We start from the raw sequence: 20,512 nt of genomic DNA on the forward strand, positions 1-20,512 counted from the left end.
CTTTTTTAATTTTTATTTTCTTCTGTACTTGTTCATGTATTTGAATGCCTATATTTTGTCAGTGGAGGACAAAGTAAAATTTATGTTTAAAGGAAAAATTAGTCCAAGTCCCAGCTGAAGTGATGAAGAGGTAGGTTTTGAGGCTATTGATTTTGGGGGACTCTGATAGGCGAGATCTTACCTGTTCTGGGAATCAAACTGAAGGAACATAAAGGAATGCACTTCCTTAGATTCCTTAATTCCCAGATAGTCAAGGAATTACAGATTTGGAGCTAGAAAGGACTTTAGAAATCACCTATGACAAATTCCTCGTTTTATAGACGAGGACACTGAGGCTGAGAGAGAGGTGAAGTCCCTTGTTTCAGGTCATACACGTCTGTAGGAACAAAGCCGGGAGTCACTCAGTCATCTGACTGGTGCAGGCCTCGTTTCCCTGCACTACTCTGCGCTCTCCTCTTTCCTTGTGATTCCATACCTTTATGGGTTGTTAGAGATGTCCTGTGGACAGAATGATATTTTAAAAGCATAGATCTGACGGGTCACTTCCCAGCTAAAGAAGCTCCCTATTTCTCACAGTGCCTGGCACATAGTAGGTGCTGAATATATGCTTATTGGTTGATTGACCTGAGCACTATATACAGTGAATGCTTTGGGGAAAAAAATGTTTTTAATTATACGGACACTTGTGTTCTGCGGCCCCTCGAGTAGTGCTTTATACATAGTAGGTACCTGATGAATTGTTAACTGTAAGGATCAACAGCATAGGATCCAGTGTGAGACATGGGTAAGAGAAAGGTCAGTGAGCAAGGTGAGAAGGAAGGGCCTGAACATTCAGCCTTGCTTTTCTTTGTTTGTAAAATGGAAATTATTGCCAACTTGTGCAGACTAACCTCTAACAGAGGTACGGATGCTTGTTCACAAATATGGGAGAAGGGGATAATGAGGGACACCAGAACTTAGATCTTTCTGTTTTACACTTAGTAGCATTTTATTTTTTCCAATTACATGTAAAGATAGTTTTCAACATTCACTTTTATAAAATTTTGAGTTCTGAATTTTTTTGTCCCTCCCTCACTCCCCTCTCTTGTTCCCAGGATGGCACACAATCTTATATAGGCTATACATGCACATATTTTAACATTAGTCATGTTGTGAAAGAAGAATCAGAACCACAAGAACAGAACTTAGGTCTTTGAGTCCTAAGTCTAGGCTAGGAGGCCTAGCCTAGGTCTCTCTGTTGGTGTTGTTCAGTCCCTTCTACCTTCAGTGGACGGAGGCATTTCTCTTTTTTTTTTTTAATTTTCCTTTAGTATTTCATTTTTCCCTGGTTACATGTAAAAACAATTTTAACATTCATTTTTAAAACTTTGAGTTCCAAATTCTCTCCCTTCCTCCCTCCCCACCCCCCCATTGAGAAGGCAAGCAATTTGTTACAGGTTACACATGTGTAGTCATGCAAAACACTTCCATAATAGTCATGTTGTGAAAAACTAATTACATTTCTCTCCATCCTGTTCCCCCCCCCCCTTTTATTCTGTTCTCCATCTCCTTTCACCTGTCCCTCCTCAAAAGTGTTTTGCTTCTGACTACTGCCTCTCCCAATCTGTCCCTCCCTTTTCTTATCCCCTTCCCCTCCTATTTTCCTGTTGGGTAGGATAGATTTCTATACCCAATTGAGTGTGTGTGTTATTCCCTCTTTGAGCCAATTCTGGTGAGAATAAGGTCCTCTCACTCCCTCTCACCTCCCCCTCTTCCCCTCCACTGTAAAAGCTTTTTCTTGCCTCTTTTATGAACGATGATTTGCCTCATTCTGCCTCTCCCTTTCTCTTTCTCCCAGTACATTCCTCTTATCCCTTAATTTTACTTTTTAGATATCATCTCTTCATATTCACCTCACGCCTCTGTCCTCTGTCTACATATTCTCCTTCTAACTACCCTAATAATGAGAAAGGTCTTATGAGTTACAAACATCATCTTAATGGAGGCATTTCTTAAGAGAATCTTAAATCAGTTCTTTGGAATGGGGAACAAAGCATTCTTATTGATCAGGGGAATGTGATCTTGGGCAGCACATTACATCCCATCATCTGTTAATTGTGCTTGTTTTCCTGCAGAACTTCAGAAGTTGCCAAGAAACGCAAGGCAGAAGAAGCAATTGGAGATATTCCCTATAAGGTCAGAGTGTCTGATCCTACAAGCAGCTCTGAGAGCTCAGAGGAGGAAAAGGAACAAGAGAGAGTGGGGAAAACAGTAAAAAGTAAGTGATTTGTAGGCCTGAGGAAGAACATGAGGAACCACATCAGGTCTCCTAGCACCCCAGGCTTTTAATTTGCTGACCTGTTTCTCCTCTCCCCTCTGCCCTTCTCAGAACTCTGGCATGCTGCCCCCTTTCCTAGTGGTGTTGATGATTCATGTTCATTGAATCTAAGCAAGGAAAAATTGTACCTTTGAGATAAAACCTGTGGCAAGAAGACTGAGCCTCTTGGGACTGGCTCTCCCCACAACCTCTCTTTTTAATTGAGCTCTGACAATACTTTGATGGGTTTTGGCCACTTTAAGTGGTATTTTGCAGAAGTTGGGATTGTGAATTTGTAGCCAAAAAGGAACCCGGGAAAGGAGAAGGCGGAGGAGGTGTTAGCATGGGCCTACTGTGTAGGCGAGCTACATTGCCTATGAAAACTAGCAAGTTTTTTGTGTGTTTCCCCCATGAGGGCATTCTTCTGAAAGCCTGGGGAAAATCCATCTGGAGTCTAGTTTGGATTTTCTTATAGTTAAAGACAAAACTTGCCTTAGTACAGAGTTTATTATTATTAGTGAAAAAACATCCTGAGTCTTGATTAACCACAGTAAGCTGGAGTCTGGACAGCATTTCTCTTGTCCCTTGAGCCCTATGTCTAGACTGTTCCCTAGATAATAAATATCCATTTTTATCCTTGAGTGCCTGCCCTGGCTGGGGAGGGTGTGGGTTCTTACTTAATCAAGCTACAGTTGACTCTGGCCCCCTTCCCCATGTTTCAGTCACCAAAGTGCCATACTCCAACTCTGTATCTGTGACAAAGGACACCCAATTCAAGAATTCACTGTCAAAACCTAAGGAGAATGTCAAGGTAAGCAAGAAGACTGCTTCACATGAATTGGTGTGTTTGGGTGCTAAAATTCTGGCAAGCTGACATCCTTCATAGTCTCATAAAATCCTGGAGTTAGACATAGCTGACTAGGCCTGGAGAAGGAGGCCAGGGAAGTAACTTCTCTGGTGATCCTTTAGTTGCTTCATCTAAGCTATCAGTCCATTTTTCTACTGCTTATACTTAGAAATCATAAAATCTTAGAGCTGTAAATAACAGTGGTTCTCATACTTTTTGGTTCCAGGACCCCTTTAAACTCTTTAAAATTATTGAGGACCTTCCAAAATGCTTTTGTTTATATGGACTATATCTATCAACATTACCCAATTAGACATTAGGAGTGTCTCTGTATGATTTTGAAAATAGTCTTAACTTCAAAGACCCCCGGAGAGTGTCTCAAGGACCCTCAAGGGTCCCTGGACCACATTTTGAGAACCTCTACCTTAGAAATTACTCCAGACAACTCATTTTGCAGATTCTCCACTCCCCCCAGGGGCCCCACATAATGGTACAGCCACTAGAACCCAGATCTCCAGATACCAAGGTTAGTGTTTTTTCTGGTATATCTTAATTCTCTCTAGCTATCTATCTCCTAAATTTTCTTATCAGAGAAGAGATCAACTTCCTTTATAAAATGTCATTGAGAGAAAGGGAAAAGATTTGGTTACAGGCCTCCCAGAAACCTGAACTTGTAAAGTTTCTATTGTCAAAACTCACTGTCTTCATTCCCTTATTTAATAAATCATTAAATGCCTGCAGGATGCAAAACACAGCCACACACTGTTGGAGATACCAAGACCTGGTCCTTACTCTTAGGGAGCTAACAGTCTAGCCAGGAATATGACACATGCCCAGATATTCAACGCCACATAATGTATGATGACTAATGCGGCACTGAATATTGTAAGAAATGTACAAAGTGCTCTGAGGTCTAACAATGGAAAGGATGCTTCCAGCTGGGAATACCAGCTTTAGGGAGGGGGTGGCATTTGATTAGAAGGAATGGGTAGGATTTTAACATGCAGAGATTGTGGGGGAGGACATCTTAGCTGTATGGAACAATTTGAGAATGCGGGATACGTATGAAGGAAAGCAAATACTGCAATTTGTTGGAATGGCTTAGTGTAGAAAGAAATAGTATGAGATAAGATTGGAAAGATGGAGAGAGGTGCCGGGCTGAGGAATACAGACTTTGTTTAATAGGTAAAAGGATTTTTAGCAGAGGAATGACAAATAGATTATAGATTCATGGATTTAGACCTTGGAAGGGACCCTTGAAATGTAACCTCACTTTTTCAGAAGAGAAAAACTAAGACCCAAAGAGTCTTGGTTCAGGTTCAGCCAGATAATAAGTGGCAGAGCCTATATTCAAACCCAGGCCCTCTAATGCCAAATCTAATGTTCCGTCTACTGTACTATACTGTCCCTATCTATGGATAGGGAAGACAAATATGGCAGTCACGTGGCAGGTCTGAGTGATAGAGACTGAGAGACTGACTAGGAAGCTGTTTCATCTGTCCCAGTAGTTGTCCCTTACGCTGGTGGCAGGAGGCCTGCAGAAGAGGGATTCAGGAGATAACCATCTGGGAGAGTGTTGTCCAGGCAGATTATTGGCATCAGATTTGCAAAACCTTAAAAAGTGCCTGAGTGGACATTGAGTCCCACTCTGATCTAACGTATGAATCCTCTCTCTAACCCCTATTCAGTAAGCATCCATCTGCTTGAAAACCTGCCAGTGACAGGGAATTTGGGTGAATTGAGAGCGTGAGGGAACAGCTCAGGAAAAAGCTTCTGACATTATCAGATGTGAATTCTAACCAGGGATGCCTCAATTTGGCATTTTGTCACTCTTTTCTACCCAGCCTCCCAGTGCTTTGCTATTAAGGCAGAAAGATGTGGGTATCACAGGTACAGCCCACTTGTCATTCCTAGTCCTCCAGCACATGCAAAGTAACTAGCTCTCCTCACCAAACCCTGAGGCTAAACATCCCCATGTGCTGTATGCCACTAACAGGCCTTCATTGTGCCCTAGAAACGTGAGGGGCTTATTTCAAAGGGCCCTTCCAGAGAGATTGTGAGAGCTTGGGAGCTGGACCTCAAGAGCCTTGAGGTCCTCTTTGCTGGGTACCCCCTGCATTAGAAGCCCCAAAGCTGTAGGCTGCCAGTGAACAGGCACCACAGCCTATGGGGAGAGAGAAGTCTAATCCAGAGTCTCCCTTGGATCCATGCAGACACTGACACTGTAGCCCTCATTCATCCTCCGCAAATGCCATTGGTGATTTAAGACTCATAGGATCAGAGAGTCAGAGTCAACCTTAGAAGTCATCTCGTCCAACTCCCCTCATTTTACAGATAAGGAAACTGAGGCTGAAAGAGTTTTAAGTGACTTTCCCAAGGTCACAGAAGTAGTTATTCACCAAGCTGACAGCTGAGCTTAATATAGAAGAGGAGAGAGTGAGGCAAGCCTGTGAGGAGGGACACTTGGTTGGTGGAAGGAATGGGAGAGGAAGGAAAATGCCCTCTTGAAAGACTGGCTGGCAGTTTCAGCTATGCAGGGGACTGTCGTCCAGCTTAACACATAAGATGAGCCCCAGTCTGAACTTTCTCTATTGTACCCAAGAGTGGTGCCCTTGTTCTGTGCCTGGGGAAAGACAGAAAGCTTGTAGGCACCTGAGAGGGCAAGGGGTTGGCCAGATTTCTTGGCAATGACGCGTGCGGCTAGATCACAAGCAGGTCTTGGGAGGAAGGCTAGATACTCGCTATATGACTATGGGCAAGCCACTTATACTCTTTCCATCTCAATTTCCTCATCTGCAAAATGGAAGAGGTTAGACTAGTTGACCTGAGGAACTTTCTAGGTGAAACACTAATCCAGTTGTTCTGACCTGTGGGACCAAGTAGGAAAAGTCTATAATGCTTTAACAAAGTGACTTCTTCACAAAAACCCTGTGAGGGAGATACTACAAATATTACCATCCCCATTTTATTAATTAGTAAAAATGAAGGTCAGACTTTTTAAAGAGGGATTTACTTAGGATGCAACCTGCTATAGGTCCCTAGCTCCCAAATTTAGCATTCTTCCCATGATATCATTGAGTTAAGATAGTAAGCAATAGCTGTCCTGTCGTTTTCTTCCTTCCTTCTCCCATTCCTCCGTGTCACCAAGACTGCTTCTCCAGGCCAAACATTCCTTCATCCTGCTCGCCAATGTGAATGTTGTGGAAAGGCCCAAAACACTTTCTAGGTTTCTCTGTCACCTGTGTATTATCTGTGATTATGGTTGTTTCTCTTTCATATGTAGACGAAGAATAAGAAAGGAACCACTAAGACCGTGGTGACCTCAGCATCATACCCTGACCCCCTTGAAGCACAAATCACGTCTGGAAAGCCAGGCCTAACGGTGTCGGTGCAGTCCCCTTCCAAAAAGTCCCCAGGAGCCCCCAGAAAGCAGGCAGCACAGCCTCCGAACAGTAGCTTGACCACACACAGGGAGGAAAAGATCACTTCCCCTGTTGTTAAGCCAGTTTCGAAACCTGGTAAGAGGATTTTCCCCGTCTCTTCTTGAATTGTTGAGACATTCCTGGGTTCAGGGGAAGGCTGGCTTGTGCTGTCATCCTCAAAGCACAAGACCTTATCCCTGAAATGAAGGGACCGGAAGGAGTCATCTTCTCAGTGTTCATTGGATCCTTTTCTTGGCACGGTAGGAGGAGTTATCTCTCCCCCCACCCCAGCCCCAATATACTTTCCACAAGCATCTTGCTCCTTCCTTTGGGTTTATAATGTGCTTATAACCATAGTGAGCTACCTGCACCATCAGGGGAGGGGAGGAATAGGGGGACAGGTGATGCCTTGTGACGCTTGTCAGAGATGCTGGAAAAGGAATTCCCGCATTGGGTTCAAGGTCGGACTAGGTGACCTCAGAAGTTAAAAGATAGCTCTGAGGTTAGAATCCCGCTCCTTCCTGTTTTCCCGATTTGTCTGTGTCCCTTTCTGCTGAATGGGGTAGTACTGCCTAAACCCCTTTATCACCCCTCAAGGGGGAGAGACACCACTGGCTAAAGAAAGACAATGAGCTTGTTCTAGGTCCCTTCAGTAAGTATTAGACATTTCCTGTGTGCAAGTCCTTGTAAGGGTTAGAGATACAGAAATGAATGGGTGGAATGAGCCTTTATATAGCACCTACTATGTGCCAGGCACCATGCTAAGCACTTTACAAATATGATCTCATTTGATCCTCATAACAGCCCTGAGGGGTTGGTGCTATTATTATCCCCAGTTTACAGTTGAGGAAACTGATGCAAACAAAGGTTCAGTGACTTGCCCAGGGTCTTGCAGAGGCTGGATGCGAGTTCAGGTCTTCCTGAATCCAGGCCTGGCACCACCTACTGCCTGCTGCGATAAGGCACAATGTCCGCCATGTTCATGTAATTAATTCTTAGTCCGTTCATATGCCTATATGGAAACAGCTGTGGACTGATGCTTCAACACATGAGGACTGGAGCAGCTATAAAAGGTAGTCATGGGGCTTGGGGATCATGGCTCTTAGTTCGTATTTAGCCCCCCAGCCTTTCCAGGGCTTCTGAGGTAGAGTTTGTAGGGAGGGAAATAGGATCGTTCTGATGAGAGAGCAAGGACAGGCACATACTTCCTGTCTTCCTCATGTCCCAGCCCCAATGCCTCCGGACAAGAAGACGGAGACCAGCAGCAGTGAGGACTCCTCATCGGATGAGACAGATATAGAGGTAATTTCCACGTTCCTCTTCCCCTCCCTGGAAGCCTAGCATCGACAGTAACCAGTCCCCCCAGCTGCTTGTGGAATCAGTGTTTTCTGCCTTTATTTGGTAAATCTTGGGTGCCTGTTCTGTGCTAGGCCCTCTGGGGCGTACATGGTCACTTGCCCTCGTGGAGCTTACGGTTTAGTGAGGAGGGTAAGACAAGACGGGGGCCTGGGCTCTACCTGTTAGCTATGTTGAGATTATGTACGGCACCCTTGGAAACGTTAAAGCTGTGACCTTTACTATCTTGTTTGATGTTTGGGTTTTTTTGGAGGGAAGGGAGGGTAGGAAAGAGAATATCCAGACATATAAGATGGGAACGTTCGTGTCATTTGACTATTGGAGTTTACCTCTCATCACCCTCTGCCCTGCAAACTCCTGTATCTCATTTGTCTTTATATTCCTCTGGCATCTAGGACGCCGTTGCACAGAGACACCAACACGAGTGTTTGCTGCATTTGTTGCTGGTGATTTTTTCCGGCCCTTTGCATTTTAAATTAATAGGGTGATCGCGTATTAGATGATCAGAGTAAGAGAATGTTTCTTGGTATTGGATCTTTTTTTTTAATGCCCTAGTCTCCTAGGCATTCTATAGTGAAGCTCTGTTACTGGACCCTGAATGGTTCCCCTGGGATTTCAGTGAGCCCGGTGTAGACAAGCAGAACAGAATAAGAGAATGTGTTTTGATGCAGATAATGCAGCAGTATACTTGTCTGACCCCTACTTCTGCATATTTTCCCTTCCCTAATTAGGTCACTACATCTTTTTTTTTATGTCTCTTCCTTTGATCAGATGGAGAAAGCAATGGGAACTCCCCAGGGCAACTCTGCCTTGGTGAGAGGTGACTCTGCTGCCTCAGTTCCCACCAAGGGGTCCCAGGAGAAAGTAGTCACCCCATCTCCTGGGAGATTAGTGACTGAACCTCCAACAGCCAAGGAGAAGAGTCCAGAAGAGACTTCTGAGAGCAGTGATGAGTCCGAGAGTGATGAGGATGCCCCATCACCCCAGGGACAGGTGAGGCTATGGAGGGAGAGGCAATGTAGGTGTAGCTTGATTATCAAATAAGCCTTTTGCTCAAGAAGAATATACCTCCAAATTGATAGCGGCTGAGTCCTGAGACTTCCTCTTTCCTTTGGACCCTGCAGGAGGGAGGTCAAGGTTTTCCCTAGAATAGCCCTTTGAGTTTGAGACAATCATTTTTTTAATATATCCTGCCTTTAAAAAATTGAAAGTAGTGATGATAATGGTGATCTCCAATGAAACCGTCAGTGGAAACTCTTCAGCTGAAAAGCTACCATGAGGTCCCAGGGAAAAAGGATTGGCTTCAGCTTCTGTGGGGGGAGGGCCGTGCAGGGCTTCTTAAACCTTTTCCACTCGAGACCCACAATTTAAGAAGTGCTGGGTTAGAGAATATAGCCCAAGGCTATTCAAAGCTGGGCAGCCCCAGGAAAGCCCCCAGAGCCCCAGTGTGCCAAGGATATGTGTCCCTCTTACTCAGTCCTCATTAACCATAAGGGAAGCACTTGTAAGTTTCCTTGCCTGGTGAGGAGTTCTCATTCTAAAGAGGGTGAAGGGACTGCTAACTCCCATTACCCTCATATCTGTGTTTCATCATGACGTGGGCGGAAGGGCAGTGGAATTGTCATCAAAGGATCTGGGTTTGTATCCCCAAAGTGCCACTGATTAACTGTGAGCTTGAGCAGATCATTTAACTTCTCAGGGCCTCAGTTTCCTCATCTGTAACAACTAATGGGTTGGGCTAGTTGGTTAATCCAAGTTCCTAATGGCTCTAGAGCCTGTGAGTTCCCTTTCTGGTTCTAGATACAGGAAGTGAAAACGCCTCATCTCGGCGCAGTACCGGGGAGAGTAGGCAATACCATTCCAACCACAGGGAAAATCGTCACTCCATCCTCCAAACCGAATTTGGGGCTGCCCTCAAAGGCAGCTACAGCCCAGAAGGCAGAGGAGAGTTCAGAGACCAGTGAGGAGTCAGAAAGTGAAGAGGAGGATGCGTTGTTTCAGAAGCAACCGGTGAGGCCTGGGGGAGGGATTAGGTTAAGCCAGGGGTGGGGAACCTGTGGCCTCAAGGCTACATGTGACCTTCTAGGTCCTTGGGTGTAGGCTTTTGACTGAGTCCAAGTTTTACAGAACAAATCCTTTTATTAAGGGGATTTGTTCTGTGAAGTTTGGATTCAGTCAAAGGGCTGCACTTGAGGACCTAGAGGGCCACATGTGGTCTCGAGGCTGCAGGTTCCCCACCCCTGGAACCATGCTGATCCCCAGGTACTCTGGCCTACCTAGGTCTTTATGACTTGGAAATAAATCAGTCCTGTGGTCCAATGGAGCTACTTGACTGGGGTTAAGAGTTGGGGGTGAAATTTGACTTACTTCTCGTCTTATTTGTCCCAGTATCCATCCTGAAATTTGCTTTCCAACAGAAATTGCAACTTTGGGGCCCTGTTAGAAGTCCCCTTAGATTCCTGACCTCCCTTCTTCTTGTCCCCTCTGTGTAAAGCTGACAATGATAGTTCTCTAGATCAACTTCGCCTTTGGGGAGGAGGCCCTTGTCACTCCAAGTTCCATCAAGACCCACCCCAAAGAGAGAGTGACTGGCTTACTCCTGCTCCCTAGAAATTAATAACAGTCGCTGTCATGGCCAAGATGAGAGTGCCCAGAACACTGAGAAGTTAGGTGACTTGCCCAGGGTCACATAGCCAGAAGAAAACTATGAAGTTGAACTCAGGTCTTCCTAGTTTTGAAGCTAGCCCTCTCCTACTGCACTGTGCAGTCTCTGACAGTTATATTTTTAATAGTATTATATTTTTTCCAATTACATATAAAGACAAGTTTTTAATATTCATTTTTTTAAAATTTTCTCCCTCACCTCCCCTTTCCCTAAGATGGTAAACAATTTGATATAGATTATCTATGTGCAATCATGTAAAACATTTTCATATTAGTCACGTTATGAGAAAAGAAACAAACCAAAATAATAACACTCGGAAAAAAATAAAGAGAAAATAGCATGCTTCGGTCTGCATTCAGGCTCCATTGCTTCTTTTTCTGAACGTGAATGGCATTTTTCCTCAAGAGAACTTTGGAATTGTCTGAATGTGGTTTAATCAGTTTGGTGTAACAGAAAGAGCGAAAGATTGGTGTTCCCTCCCAAACTTCCTCACAAAGTAGTCCTTTAGTAGCCCCTAATTCCTCACTCTTCCACTCACTCCTGGATTCTGCCCCTACTCAGAATTAATGGAATTGCAGAATTGGAAAGTTGACACAGGCCTCTGGGCTGACCCATACATGTAAGCGCAACTAAGATTATTCTTTCCAAAGCCACTCTTAGCTTCCCAACCATCAATTCTTGACTCCTTGTCCTTTCTTGATCTCCCTGACACTTTTTTTAAAGCCTGGGTCTCCCTGTTTTGCCCCATTATGACAGTGCAGGGGCTACGCAGGTGACCCATCCCACTACTCATTGGCAGAGGAGCTTTGACCTCCATTTCCATCCTGGGCAGGTTCACTCCTCTTTAGGCAACCTAGCAGCCCAGTCAGGGCCCACCATATTAATGCTAAATTCAGTGCTGACACCCAGTTGGCTTAGCCCACTGTGCCTCAGAACTCCCCAGCTTGAGATCCAACAACCTTAGCATCCCTGGTAGCAGGGTACAGGGAGGGGCTGCCGCATACGGCATCATTTTTTTTTTTTGAAATTTTATAGTTAAGTTTTTTATTTTCAGTTTACAACTCTCAGTTCCACATAATTTTGAGTTCCAGATTTTCTTCTCTCCTGCTCCCCCCCACCCAAGACATCATGGAATCCAATATATCTTCTACATATAACTTCATATTGACTGGCATCATTTTTTTTAATAATATCTCCTTCTTTGACTTTCCTGGCCTAGAACTCTCATGATATTACTTCCTTCATATATTTTCTATTTACCTCATTGCATCTTCTTTCAGTTTGCACCCACTTAGTAGGGCTAAGCCCCTGTCATTGGCCATATTCTGTCTTAGAATATCATCCACTTCCACATTTTTAAGTTCCACTTCTATGTATAGACTCTCAAATCTGCCCTGAGTTTGAGACTCACATTTCCAAATATTACAGATCTTGATGTGTCCCACATGCCCCCAAAACTCAGGTCCAAAACTAAATTACTTCTCTTTTTTTCTGGCTGCTTCTTTCAATTGCATTTTTTTCTGTTAATAGCACACTATTCTCTGAGTTTGACCCAGGCTCTTAATCTCTGTGGCCTCCTGACATCCTCCGCATTGAATGGGTCTCCAAGCTCTGTTCATTCTCCCACCACAGCATCTCCCAACCCCTGTGTTTGTGCTTCTGTTTGTCATCATCCTGCCTTGTCCAGGAGTTGGTTCTCAACCTCTTTTGTTTCCTGGTACCCTTTGGCATTCTAGAGAAACCTATGGCCCCCTTCTCAGGATGTTTTTAAGTGCCAAAAATAAAATAAGTAGGATTATTTAAAGAAACAGTTATATTTAAATGCAGTTACAGTTATTTATATTAAGTTATTTATATATATTATATATATATTTATATATATTAAGTTATTTAACTTAAGAAACAATTCCACAGAGCCACCCCCAGGTGAAGAGCTTCTGCCTCATCTACTACAGTATTTTCTGGTCTCTTTCCCCGTAATCCACTTTTTACAGCTCTATCAGGTTGAGATCCCATATATTGCCTCATAGGAGCATCTGCAAATTTGTTAATCTCTCGCTCACACATTTCTAACATGATAGTTATTTACATATCTCTAACCTTCCTTGTAGTTATTTACATGTCATATAGTTGTTTATGTGTCTAAGCTTCCATACCAGACTATAAGCCCCATGGGCCTGTAGGACATACCTTTTTTTAGTCTTTGTCTCTTCCTCAAGGCCCAAACAGTACTCTGTACGTGGTAAGTGGAGTATTTTTTTTAATAATTTAATTTTAGTGTTTGGTTACTCTGGACTTGATGGACATCGTCAAATATAAACATTTCCATAGACAGAGGAATAGGGGCAAAAAAAAGGATTGTACGTGAAACCACGAATCTCTGTTATTTCAGCTGGTATTTTTAAAAGAATATAATAAATTCCACATGTTAGTTTCCAGTCTGTCCTGCTTATCTGTGTTTCCATCTTCTGTTCTCTTCTATGCATTTTTTAAAAATGCTGCAATGATTCTGAGTTTTTTGTATCCTTATTGCTAGTCCCCATCTCCCGCCTGTATTCCCTCCCCTAACATTTTTTCCCTTTTAAAAGTTTATTTGTTTTTACGTGCATTTATAATCTGTTCCTTTTACTACCCCCTCCACACACACATACGCATATGCCAAAAAATAACAAGGGAAAAAACCTTCAAAAAACAAAACCCTCATCACAAACATGTGTTGTCCAGCAAAACAAATCCCCACATTGGCCATGCCCCAAAATGTATGTCTCTTTCAGTATTCTAAGGTCATCTGTGGCAAGAAGTGAGTGGCTTGCAATCGAGCTGATCAGACTTCTAATATCTTCCAGAGTTGTTTTTCCTTTACAATGCTATCACTGTGCAAATTGTTCTCCTAGTTCTGCTCACTCTACTTTGCTTCAGTTCATAAAGCTCTTCCCAGTTTCCTCTGAAGTTGTCCATTTTGTCATTCTCGTGGCACAGTAACATACCACAAATTCATATACATAATTTGTTCAACTTTCATTTATTAGGAAGATGGCCCCTTGGTTTCCAATTTGGGGCTCCTGCAAAAAAGGTCTGCTGCCAATACCTTTGCACACACAGATCTTTTTTCTCTTTCTTTGATCTCTTTGGAGGTTAGGGCTGGTACTGAGATGCCCAGGTCAAAGGGTTGCAGTTTTATCACCCTTAGGGGCATAATTACAAATTGCTCCCTAGAACGGTGGAACCAGTTCACAGCTTCACAACCGTGTAGTACTAGACCTATTTTCCAAAGACCCAACAATTGTCATTTTCCCCTTTTATCATCTTTGCCAGTCTGGTAGATAGGAGGTAAAATATCGAAGTTGCTGTAATTTGTACCTCTCTAATTATTAATAATTTAGCGTTATATCAAGTCAGGGCCCAGCATGTGCTTAATAAATAAATGCTTATTGACTTGACTTTAAAGCATTTTTTCATATTGTTTTTGATAACTTGAATTTCTTATAGGAAACTGTCTATTCATATTCTTTAATCATTTATCTATTGTTTCCCTCCAAAATTAGAAATAAAAAGTGACCCTTGTAACAAATAAGTATAGGCAAGAAAAATAAATTGTACATCTCATTTTCTTCCTCAGGTCTCCTACCCCTGTGTCAGGTGTGGGCAGCTTGCTTCATATTCGTCCTCTTGAGTAGGCATTGGTTATTCCATTGATCATAATTCTGAAGTCTTTCAAAGTTACTTTAATTTACAGGGTTGTACTTATATAAATTGTCCTTAAGATTCTGTTCATTTCATTCTGCATCAGTTTATTTACTAGGTCTTTTCAAGTTTCTCTAAAACTGTCTCATTTCTTATAGCATAATAGTGTTCTATTACATTCATATAACACAGTTCATTCATCCGTTCCCCAATGATGGTCAGCGCCCCCCACCCCCAGTTCCTGGTTGTTTGCCACTAAAAAATTAAGACTCTCCACATAGGAGGTAGAAGAAGTAAACCATTTATTCAGACACCAGATAACCAGATCCCATAACCAATAAGTTCACAACATCACAGCAGAGAACCACTCCATCCCAAAACCTCTCCACCCCACTGCTGGGGCCTTCCCAAAAACTCACTCACAGCCACCACATGTCTGTTCTCTCTCTCTCCGCTCTGTCATCACTGCTCAGCATTTCCTGTGATACAATTTCTTTTTCCTCTCAGCAAGCTCTTCCCACCGCATGTGACTTAGGCTTCCCATGACATAAGCAGGTCACATGGGTGGGAAAGATCTTCAAATCTAAATTGCTATCACATTCCCTCACATAGTTATGAAAACAATTTTCCCAAGCCACAGGTCTACCTTGTTACTCCTCTCAAGCCATCAGTGACTCTGTTGCCTCTGGGATAAAATACATTCTGCTTAGCCTAGCATTTAAGGCTCTTTGAAATCTTGTTCCAATCTATCTTTCTTCTTCTTTATACACTCCGAATTCTAACCAGACTGGATGGCTAGCTTTTTCCTTCACTCATGGTTCTCAACAGGGCAGCTTGGTGTAGATGGAGCACCAGACCCAGAATCAGGAAGACCTGAGTTCCAGCCTAGTTTCTGGCACTTCATAGCTGTATGACCCTGGGCAAGTCACCTAACCTCTGTTTGCCTCAGTTTCCTCATCTATAAAATAAGGATAGTAGGGTTGTTGTGAGGATCAAATAAGATATTTGTAAGAAGCGCTTAGCACAGCGCCTGGGACACAGCAGGCTCTCTATAAATGTTCGCTGTGGGGGTGATGATTACTTGATGTATTTGCCTTCAGGGTTCAGCTCATGGGCCACCTCCCTCACAGTCTTCCCTGAGTTTCCTAAATACCCATCATTCCTAGCTAAAAGTATTTTCTTCCTCCTTCCTCACCTTGTATTACCTTCCTCCTGCCTTTTCTTTGTGTCCCTCTTGACTTACAGTGCTTTGTACATAGTAGGTGATTAATTAATTAATGTTCGTTTTCTTCAGGTTAAAACTGCCCCAGCCTCTGGTACCAAAGTATCCCCAGGGAAAGGGGCCCTTCCTGTTCCTGGTAAGTCAGTGACTTCCAGCCTCCAGGCCAAGGTAGCAGAACCTGGAAATCCAGAGACTAGTTCTGAGAGCAGTGATGAATCAGAGAGTGATGAAGAAGCCTCAGCACCACAGGGACAGGTGATGCCTCCCAACAATCCCCCGGGGCCGGGGTATGAGCTGCCGCTGCCTAGTCAGCCCTGCAGGTGTGCAGCTCTGTAGTCAAATTTATATAACACTTGGGGCTAGTTGTTTGCTGCTCAGAGAAGGCAATAGATCTCAAAGGAGTACTCACTGTGAATCTCAGATTTCTTTCCTTTTTGTCTTCTTTCCTTATGCTCTTAGGAAAAATCATCTGTGAAGATTCCCCAGGCCAATGCCATAACAGAAAATCGAGTCCCTGCCCCTTCAAACCTCACTAAGGTGCCCCTGGGAAAAGGGGCCCTCCAGGCCAAGCTAGGACCCTCAGCCAATGTACCAGGATTCAGTTTTCCAGAGACTAGTTCTGATAGCAGTGAGGATTCAGAGAGTGAAGAGGACGTCATAGTACCCCAGAGACAGGTGATACCTCATACTTTACACCAGTCCCTTTGGTATAATGACCTAAGCTACTCAAGGGTTGCACAACTCTGACAAGCAATTTATGTCTCATATGGGACTTGTTTGCTGATCATGGAGGGCCATGGAAACCTGCAAAGGAATAACTGAATCTGATTTCTTTCCCTCTTATTCTTTTTCCTTGTGATCTTAGGGAAAATCATCAGGGAAGTCTCCCCAAGCCAGTGCTACACCAGCGAAAGGGCCCCTTCTTGCTGCTGGAAAACCAATAACTTCAGCCCCCCAGGCCAAGACGGGGCCATCAGCCCTCCAGGCCAAGACAGGGCCATCAGCCCTCCAGGCCAAGACAGGGCCTTCAACCATGGCATTAGAACCTGGAAGTTCAGAGACTAGTTCTGAGAGCAGTGAGGAGTCAGAGAGTGAAGAAGAGATCAAAGCACCTCAGGAAAAGGTGATGGCTTAGACTATTCCCCTAGTTGATGGGTCCAAGCTGCCACTGGCTAATAAGCCCTTCAGGCGTGCGGCCCCTTAACGAAATTGGTGTTTAATTTGGGTCTCGTTTACTGGGTAAGGAAGTCCCTAATGTTGGAGAGAGTCATGGCTCTGAATCTCAGATTTTTTTTTTCACTTTTTTCTCCTTCCTCATCATCTCAGGAAAAATCACCAGTGAAAATTTCCCAGGTTAATGCCATTACAACAAAAGTTGCTCCTGCCCCAACCCAAGGGCCCCTGGGGAAAGAGCCCCTTTCTGTCCCTGGGAAGTCAGGGACTCTGACTTCTGGAGTCAAGGCACCATCAGCTGCTGAGGCCTCTGGGTCAGAGAGCTCTGAGAGCAGCGAGGAGTCAGAAAGTGAAGAGGAAACCCCTACACTCCAGACCCAGGTGAGACTTGAGAGAGGAGGAAATGACTATGGGACTAGGGGTCCGGAAACATTGCCTAAATACCAGCTTTGCCTTCCCCACTCTGAGTCATAGGTGTCTCATCAGCACATTGAGGGGATTGTAGCACAGGGTCTCTAAGATCCCTTCTGGGCAACTAGGTAGTGTAGTGGGTACAGCCCTGGGCAAGGGGTCAGGAAGACTCCTCTTCATGAGTTCAAATCAGACCTCAGACACTTCCTAGCTGTGTGACCCTGGGCAAGTCACTTAACCCTGCCTGCCCCAGTTTCCTCATCTGTCAAATGAGCTGGAGAAGGAAATGAAAAACTACTCCAGTAGCTTTGCCAAGAAAACCCCAAATGGAGTCGTGAAGAGTCAGGCACGACTGAGCAACAGCAACAAAAGATCCCTTTCGGGTATAAATCCCCTGCTTTCTTGGGACAGCAGCACTGACACGGCCCCTCACTTTCTTCCCTTAACTGTTCTGACCCTCTAGTTAGTTGATTCAACTTTGCATCATCCTACCCTTTGACTACTTTATCTCCCTGTCCTGTTGCCAAACCTGCTCCGCTAGTCCTCAACCCTGGATCACCTCTACCAGCTACCTTCCCCACTTGGGCTCCCAAGCTGCTGAGCATTATGGAAGAAGTCACACCATTGGGCAGACTGGGTCCACCCCAGATTCCTGTTCTCCATTCCCAGCCGATCCCTGGCCAACACAGAAGTGCTCTTGGTTTTCTTTGACAGTCTGTCCCACTCCCCTTTGTGATTATTCCACACCCGTCTCTCCTTTGGCTCCCAGATGCCTCCCCTTTCTTTTGACAGATGTCCTTTACTTATGTGTAACTGAGGAAGTTGAGGCCATCCTTCATTTCCCCTACTCCACAGCTCAAAACTGCTCTACATTTTCACCCATTTCTCCTGTTTTACTCCTGGACCTTCCGTGGCTTCCCATTTCCCTGAGGAGATCCCTGCTTCATCAGTCTTTCATCTTCAGTCTCACTCTATCAACTGTTTCTTTCCTTCTTACCTACAGATGTGAACAGGCCTCCCCCATCCTTAAAAACCACCTGCACTTGATCTTATTATGCCCTCAAGCAGCTGGTTTATTTTTCCCTTTCCCTGTCAAACTCCTAAAAAGAACTTTCTGTCCTTTCTGCCTTTATTTTTTCTCTGCCCACTCAGTTATCCATTCTGTGCTATCTGGTTTCTGTCCGTACCATTTTTCTTTGTACGTTAATTTTTTTTTAATAAATCAAAATATTTTCTCTCTCCCTCCCCCCTGAATGGAGGAGAGGGAGACAACCCTTTTAACAAACATATTGAGTCAAGAAAAACATTCACAGTGTCCAAAAAGTATACATCTCAATCTTCAGCCTGAATCCAACATCCCTTGGTGGATCCTCTGGAATTGTGGTTGGTCATTGCATTGACTGGTGATCTCAAGTCTTTCAGAGCTGTGTTTATAGTCTTTGTAGTGTGTCCTGGTTCTCTCATTTCACTCTATTTCAGTTCAAACCTGTCTTGCTAGGTTCCTAAGAAACTATCCCCTTGCTCATTTCTTCTAAGAAATAATATTCCACTGCATTCCCATGCCACCAGTTTATTCAGTCATTTTCCAATGATGGTCGCTCCTTACTTGGCAGTTTTTTGCCATCACAAAAAGATGTGCTATAAATTTTTTGTGTGTTTGAGTCTTCCTCCTCCTTCATCTTGGAGTATAGACCTACCTTGTAGTGGTAGTGCATGGTCTAAGGAGATGCACAGTATGTTAGCCTTTTGTGTCCCTGCTCTCTCTTGTTGAAACGGCATACTTCAGGTGCTTAGTGGTCACTTCATTTGATGACTTCTTCTCATTTCTCATCCACCTTGACTTCTCTGAAACTTGTCATACTGTTTTGTTACCCCCATCATATTCTCTTCCCTTGGTTTCTATGACATGTTTCTTGTACAGTTCTCCTGTCTGTATGGCTATTCCTTCTGTTTCTTATTTTCTGGATTATCGGTGTGCTACACTCTGATTGTTCTAAGCTCCGTGATGTCTCTCGGTTGTAGATAGATAAATAGATGTATAGATAATACATGTATAGATAGAGATAAGTAGATGTATTTATCATTAGATGGATGTATAGCCAGACAGACAGATAGATATAGATAGATGGATAGACAGGTAGCTGTCCTGAGCTCTTCTCCCCACTCCAGTCTTAACTGCCTTCTAGACATCTCCACCCGACTGTGCCTTTACCATCTCAAGCTCAACATGTCTCAAATGATTCTTGTCAAGCTCCCTTCCCCTTGCTTCAACCTCCCCTTTTCAAGAATTCATTTATTTCTGTTGAGAACACTGCCATCTTCCAAGTCACTTGAGTTTGTAGCCAACTCTTCCCTCCCCCTCTCCTTCCATAGCCACCTAGTCCCCAAGTCTTGTCTCTTCACATCTACCTCATCCTTTCCTTTTTTTCCTGTCCTTTTAGCTGTAATTCTAGCTCAAACCTTCCTCATCTCCTGCTGGGATTACTAGCTGGGTGGCACTGTGTATGAAGTGCTGGGCCTGGAGTCTGAAAATCATGAGTTCGATTCCTACCTCAGACACCTACTGGCTGAGCAAGTTGCTTAATCTCCCTGTGCCTCAGTTTTCTCATCTGTAAAATAGAGATAATTATAGTATCTGCCTTCCAGGGTTGCTGAGATACTAGAACTAAAGGATTTTGCAAGCCTTAGAGTGCTATATAAATGTTAGGGATTATTCTTATTAGTCCTAATTGGAGTATTTGATCTCCTCCCGTGACTCTTAATTCCTTCTCTGAACCTATTCTCTCCCTCTAGGTGAAGCCTTCAGGGAAAGCTCTAGCCAAAGCCACCCCTGCCCCATCAACTAAGAGCCCTCTTCACACTCCTGGGAGAACAGCGACTGCAGCTCCCAGTGCGCAGGTGAGACCTCTAGCCAAAGGAGTGGGAGCTGGAGGCTCAGAGGAGAGTTCTGAGAGCAGTGAGGAGTCTGAGAGCGAAGTGGAGACTCCTGCATCCCAGGGACGGGTGAGAAGTCTGAGAGGGAGGTTAGAGGGAGGCTTCCAGCTCCAGATCTTGTGATCCTGCCTGAACCTCTTCAAATGGGGATAATAGATCCTTGTGCTAGCTACCTGACAGGGATAGTTCTAAGTGTGATCTACATATGGGTTACGAGATACTCAAATACAGACACCCCCCACATCTCTACTCAGGTTCACAGCCTGCAGCCACAGACAGGTACCTAGTCTCTTGGAAGGTTGTTTAATTGTTTGGGTTTTTTTTTAACCAGCCCTTACCTGAGGAGGCCCGAAGACTTTACCAATAATGATGTCTTTTTTACTATCACACCTTGAGTTCCTGTGTGTGTGTGTGTGTGTGTGTGTGTGGTGTGTGTGTGTGCGCGCGCGCGTGTGATTGAAAAATCTAACTCTGGCTATTTCTTGGATTAGAGATAGAGGAT

General features: G+C 44.0%; 1 protein-coding gene across 4 annotated transcripts in view; it reads left to right on the forward strand.

The window, feature by feature from the left end:
- The window catches only part of TCOF1 (treacle ribosome biogenesis factor 1), a 79,072-nt gene that overhangs the window by 17,062 nt on the left and 41,498 nt on the right, over positions 1-20,512 (forward strand). For 3 of the 4 annotated variants that reach the window (XM_036751263.1, XM_036751264.1, XM_036751266.1), the window contains 11 exons: positions 2,115-2,257; positions 3,019-3,107; positions 6,427-6,661; positions 7,794-7,867; positions 8,693-8,914; positions 9,722-9,931; positions 15,565-15,747; positions 15,952-16,167; positions 16,358-16,615; positions 16,819-17,046; positions 19,870-20,079. In XM_036751263.1, the coding sequence (XP_036607158.1) occupies positions 2,115-2,257; positions 3,019-3,107; positions 6,427-6,661; positions 7,794-7,867; positions 8,693-8,914; positions 9,722-9,931; positions 15,565-15,747; positions 15,952-16,167; positions 16,358-16,615; positions 16,819-17,046; positions 19,870-20,079 (2,068 nt within the window). The remainder of the gene's footprint in view (positions 1-2,114; positions 2,258-3,018; positions 3,108-6,426; positions 6,662-7,793; positions 7,868-8,692; positions 8,915-9,721; positions 9,932-15,564; positions 15,748-15,951; positions 16,168-16,357; positions 16,616-16,818; positions 17,047-19,869; positions 20,080-20,512) is intronic. The other variant, XM_036751265.1, reaches the window with a different exon arrangement.

Source organism: Trichosurus vulpecula, chromosome 3 (assembly GCF_011100635.1).
Source record: "Trichosurus vulpecula isolate mTriVul1 chromosome 3, mTriVul1.pri, whole genome shotgun sequence".
In the NCBI taxonomy this organism is placed as follows: Eukaryota; Metazoa; Chordata; class Mammalia; order Diprotodontia; family Phalangeridae; genus Trichosurus; species Trichosurus vulpecula.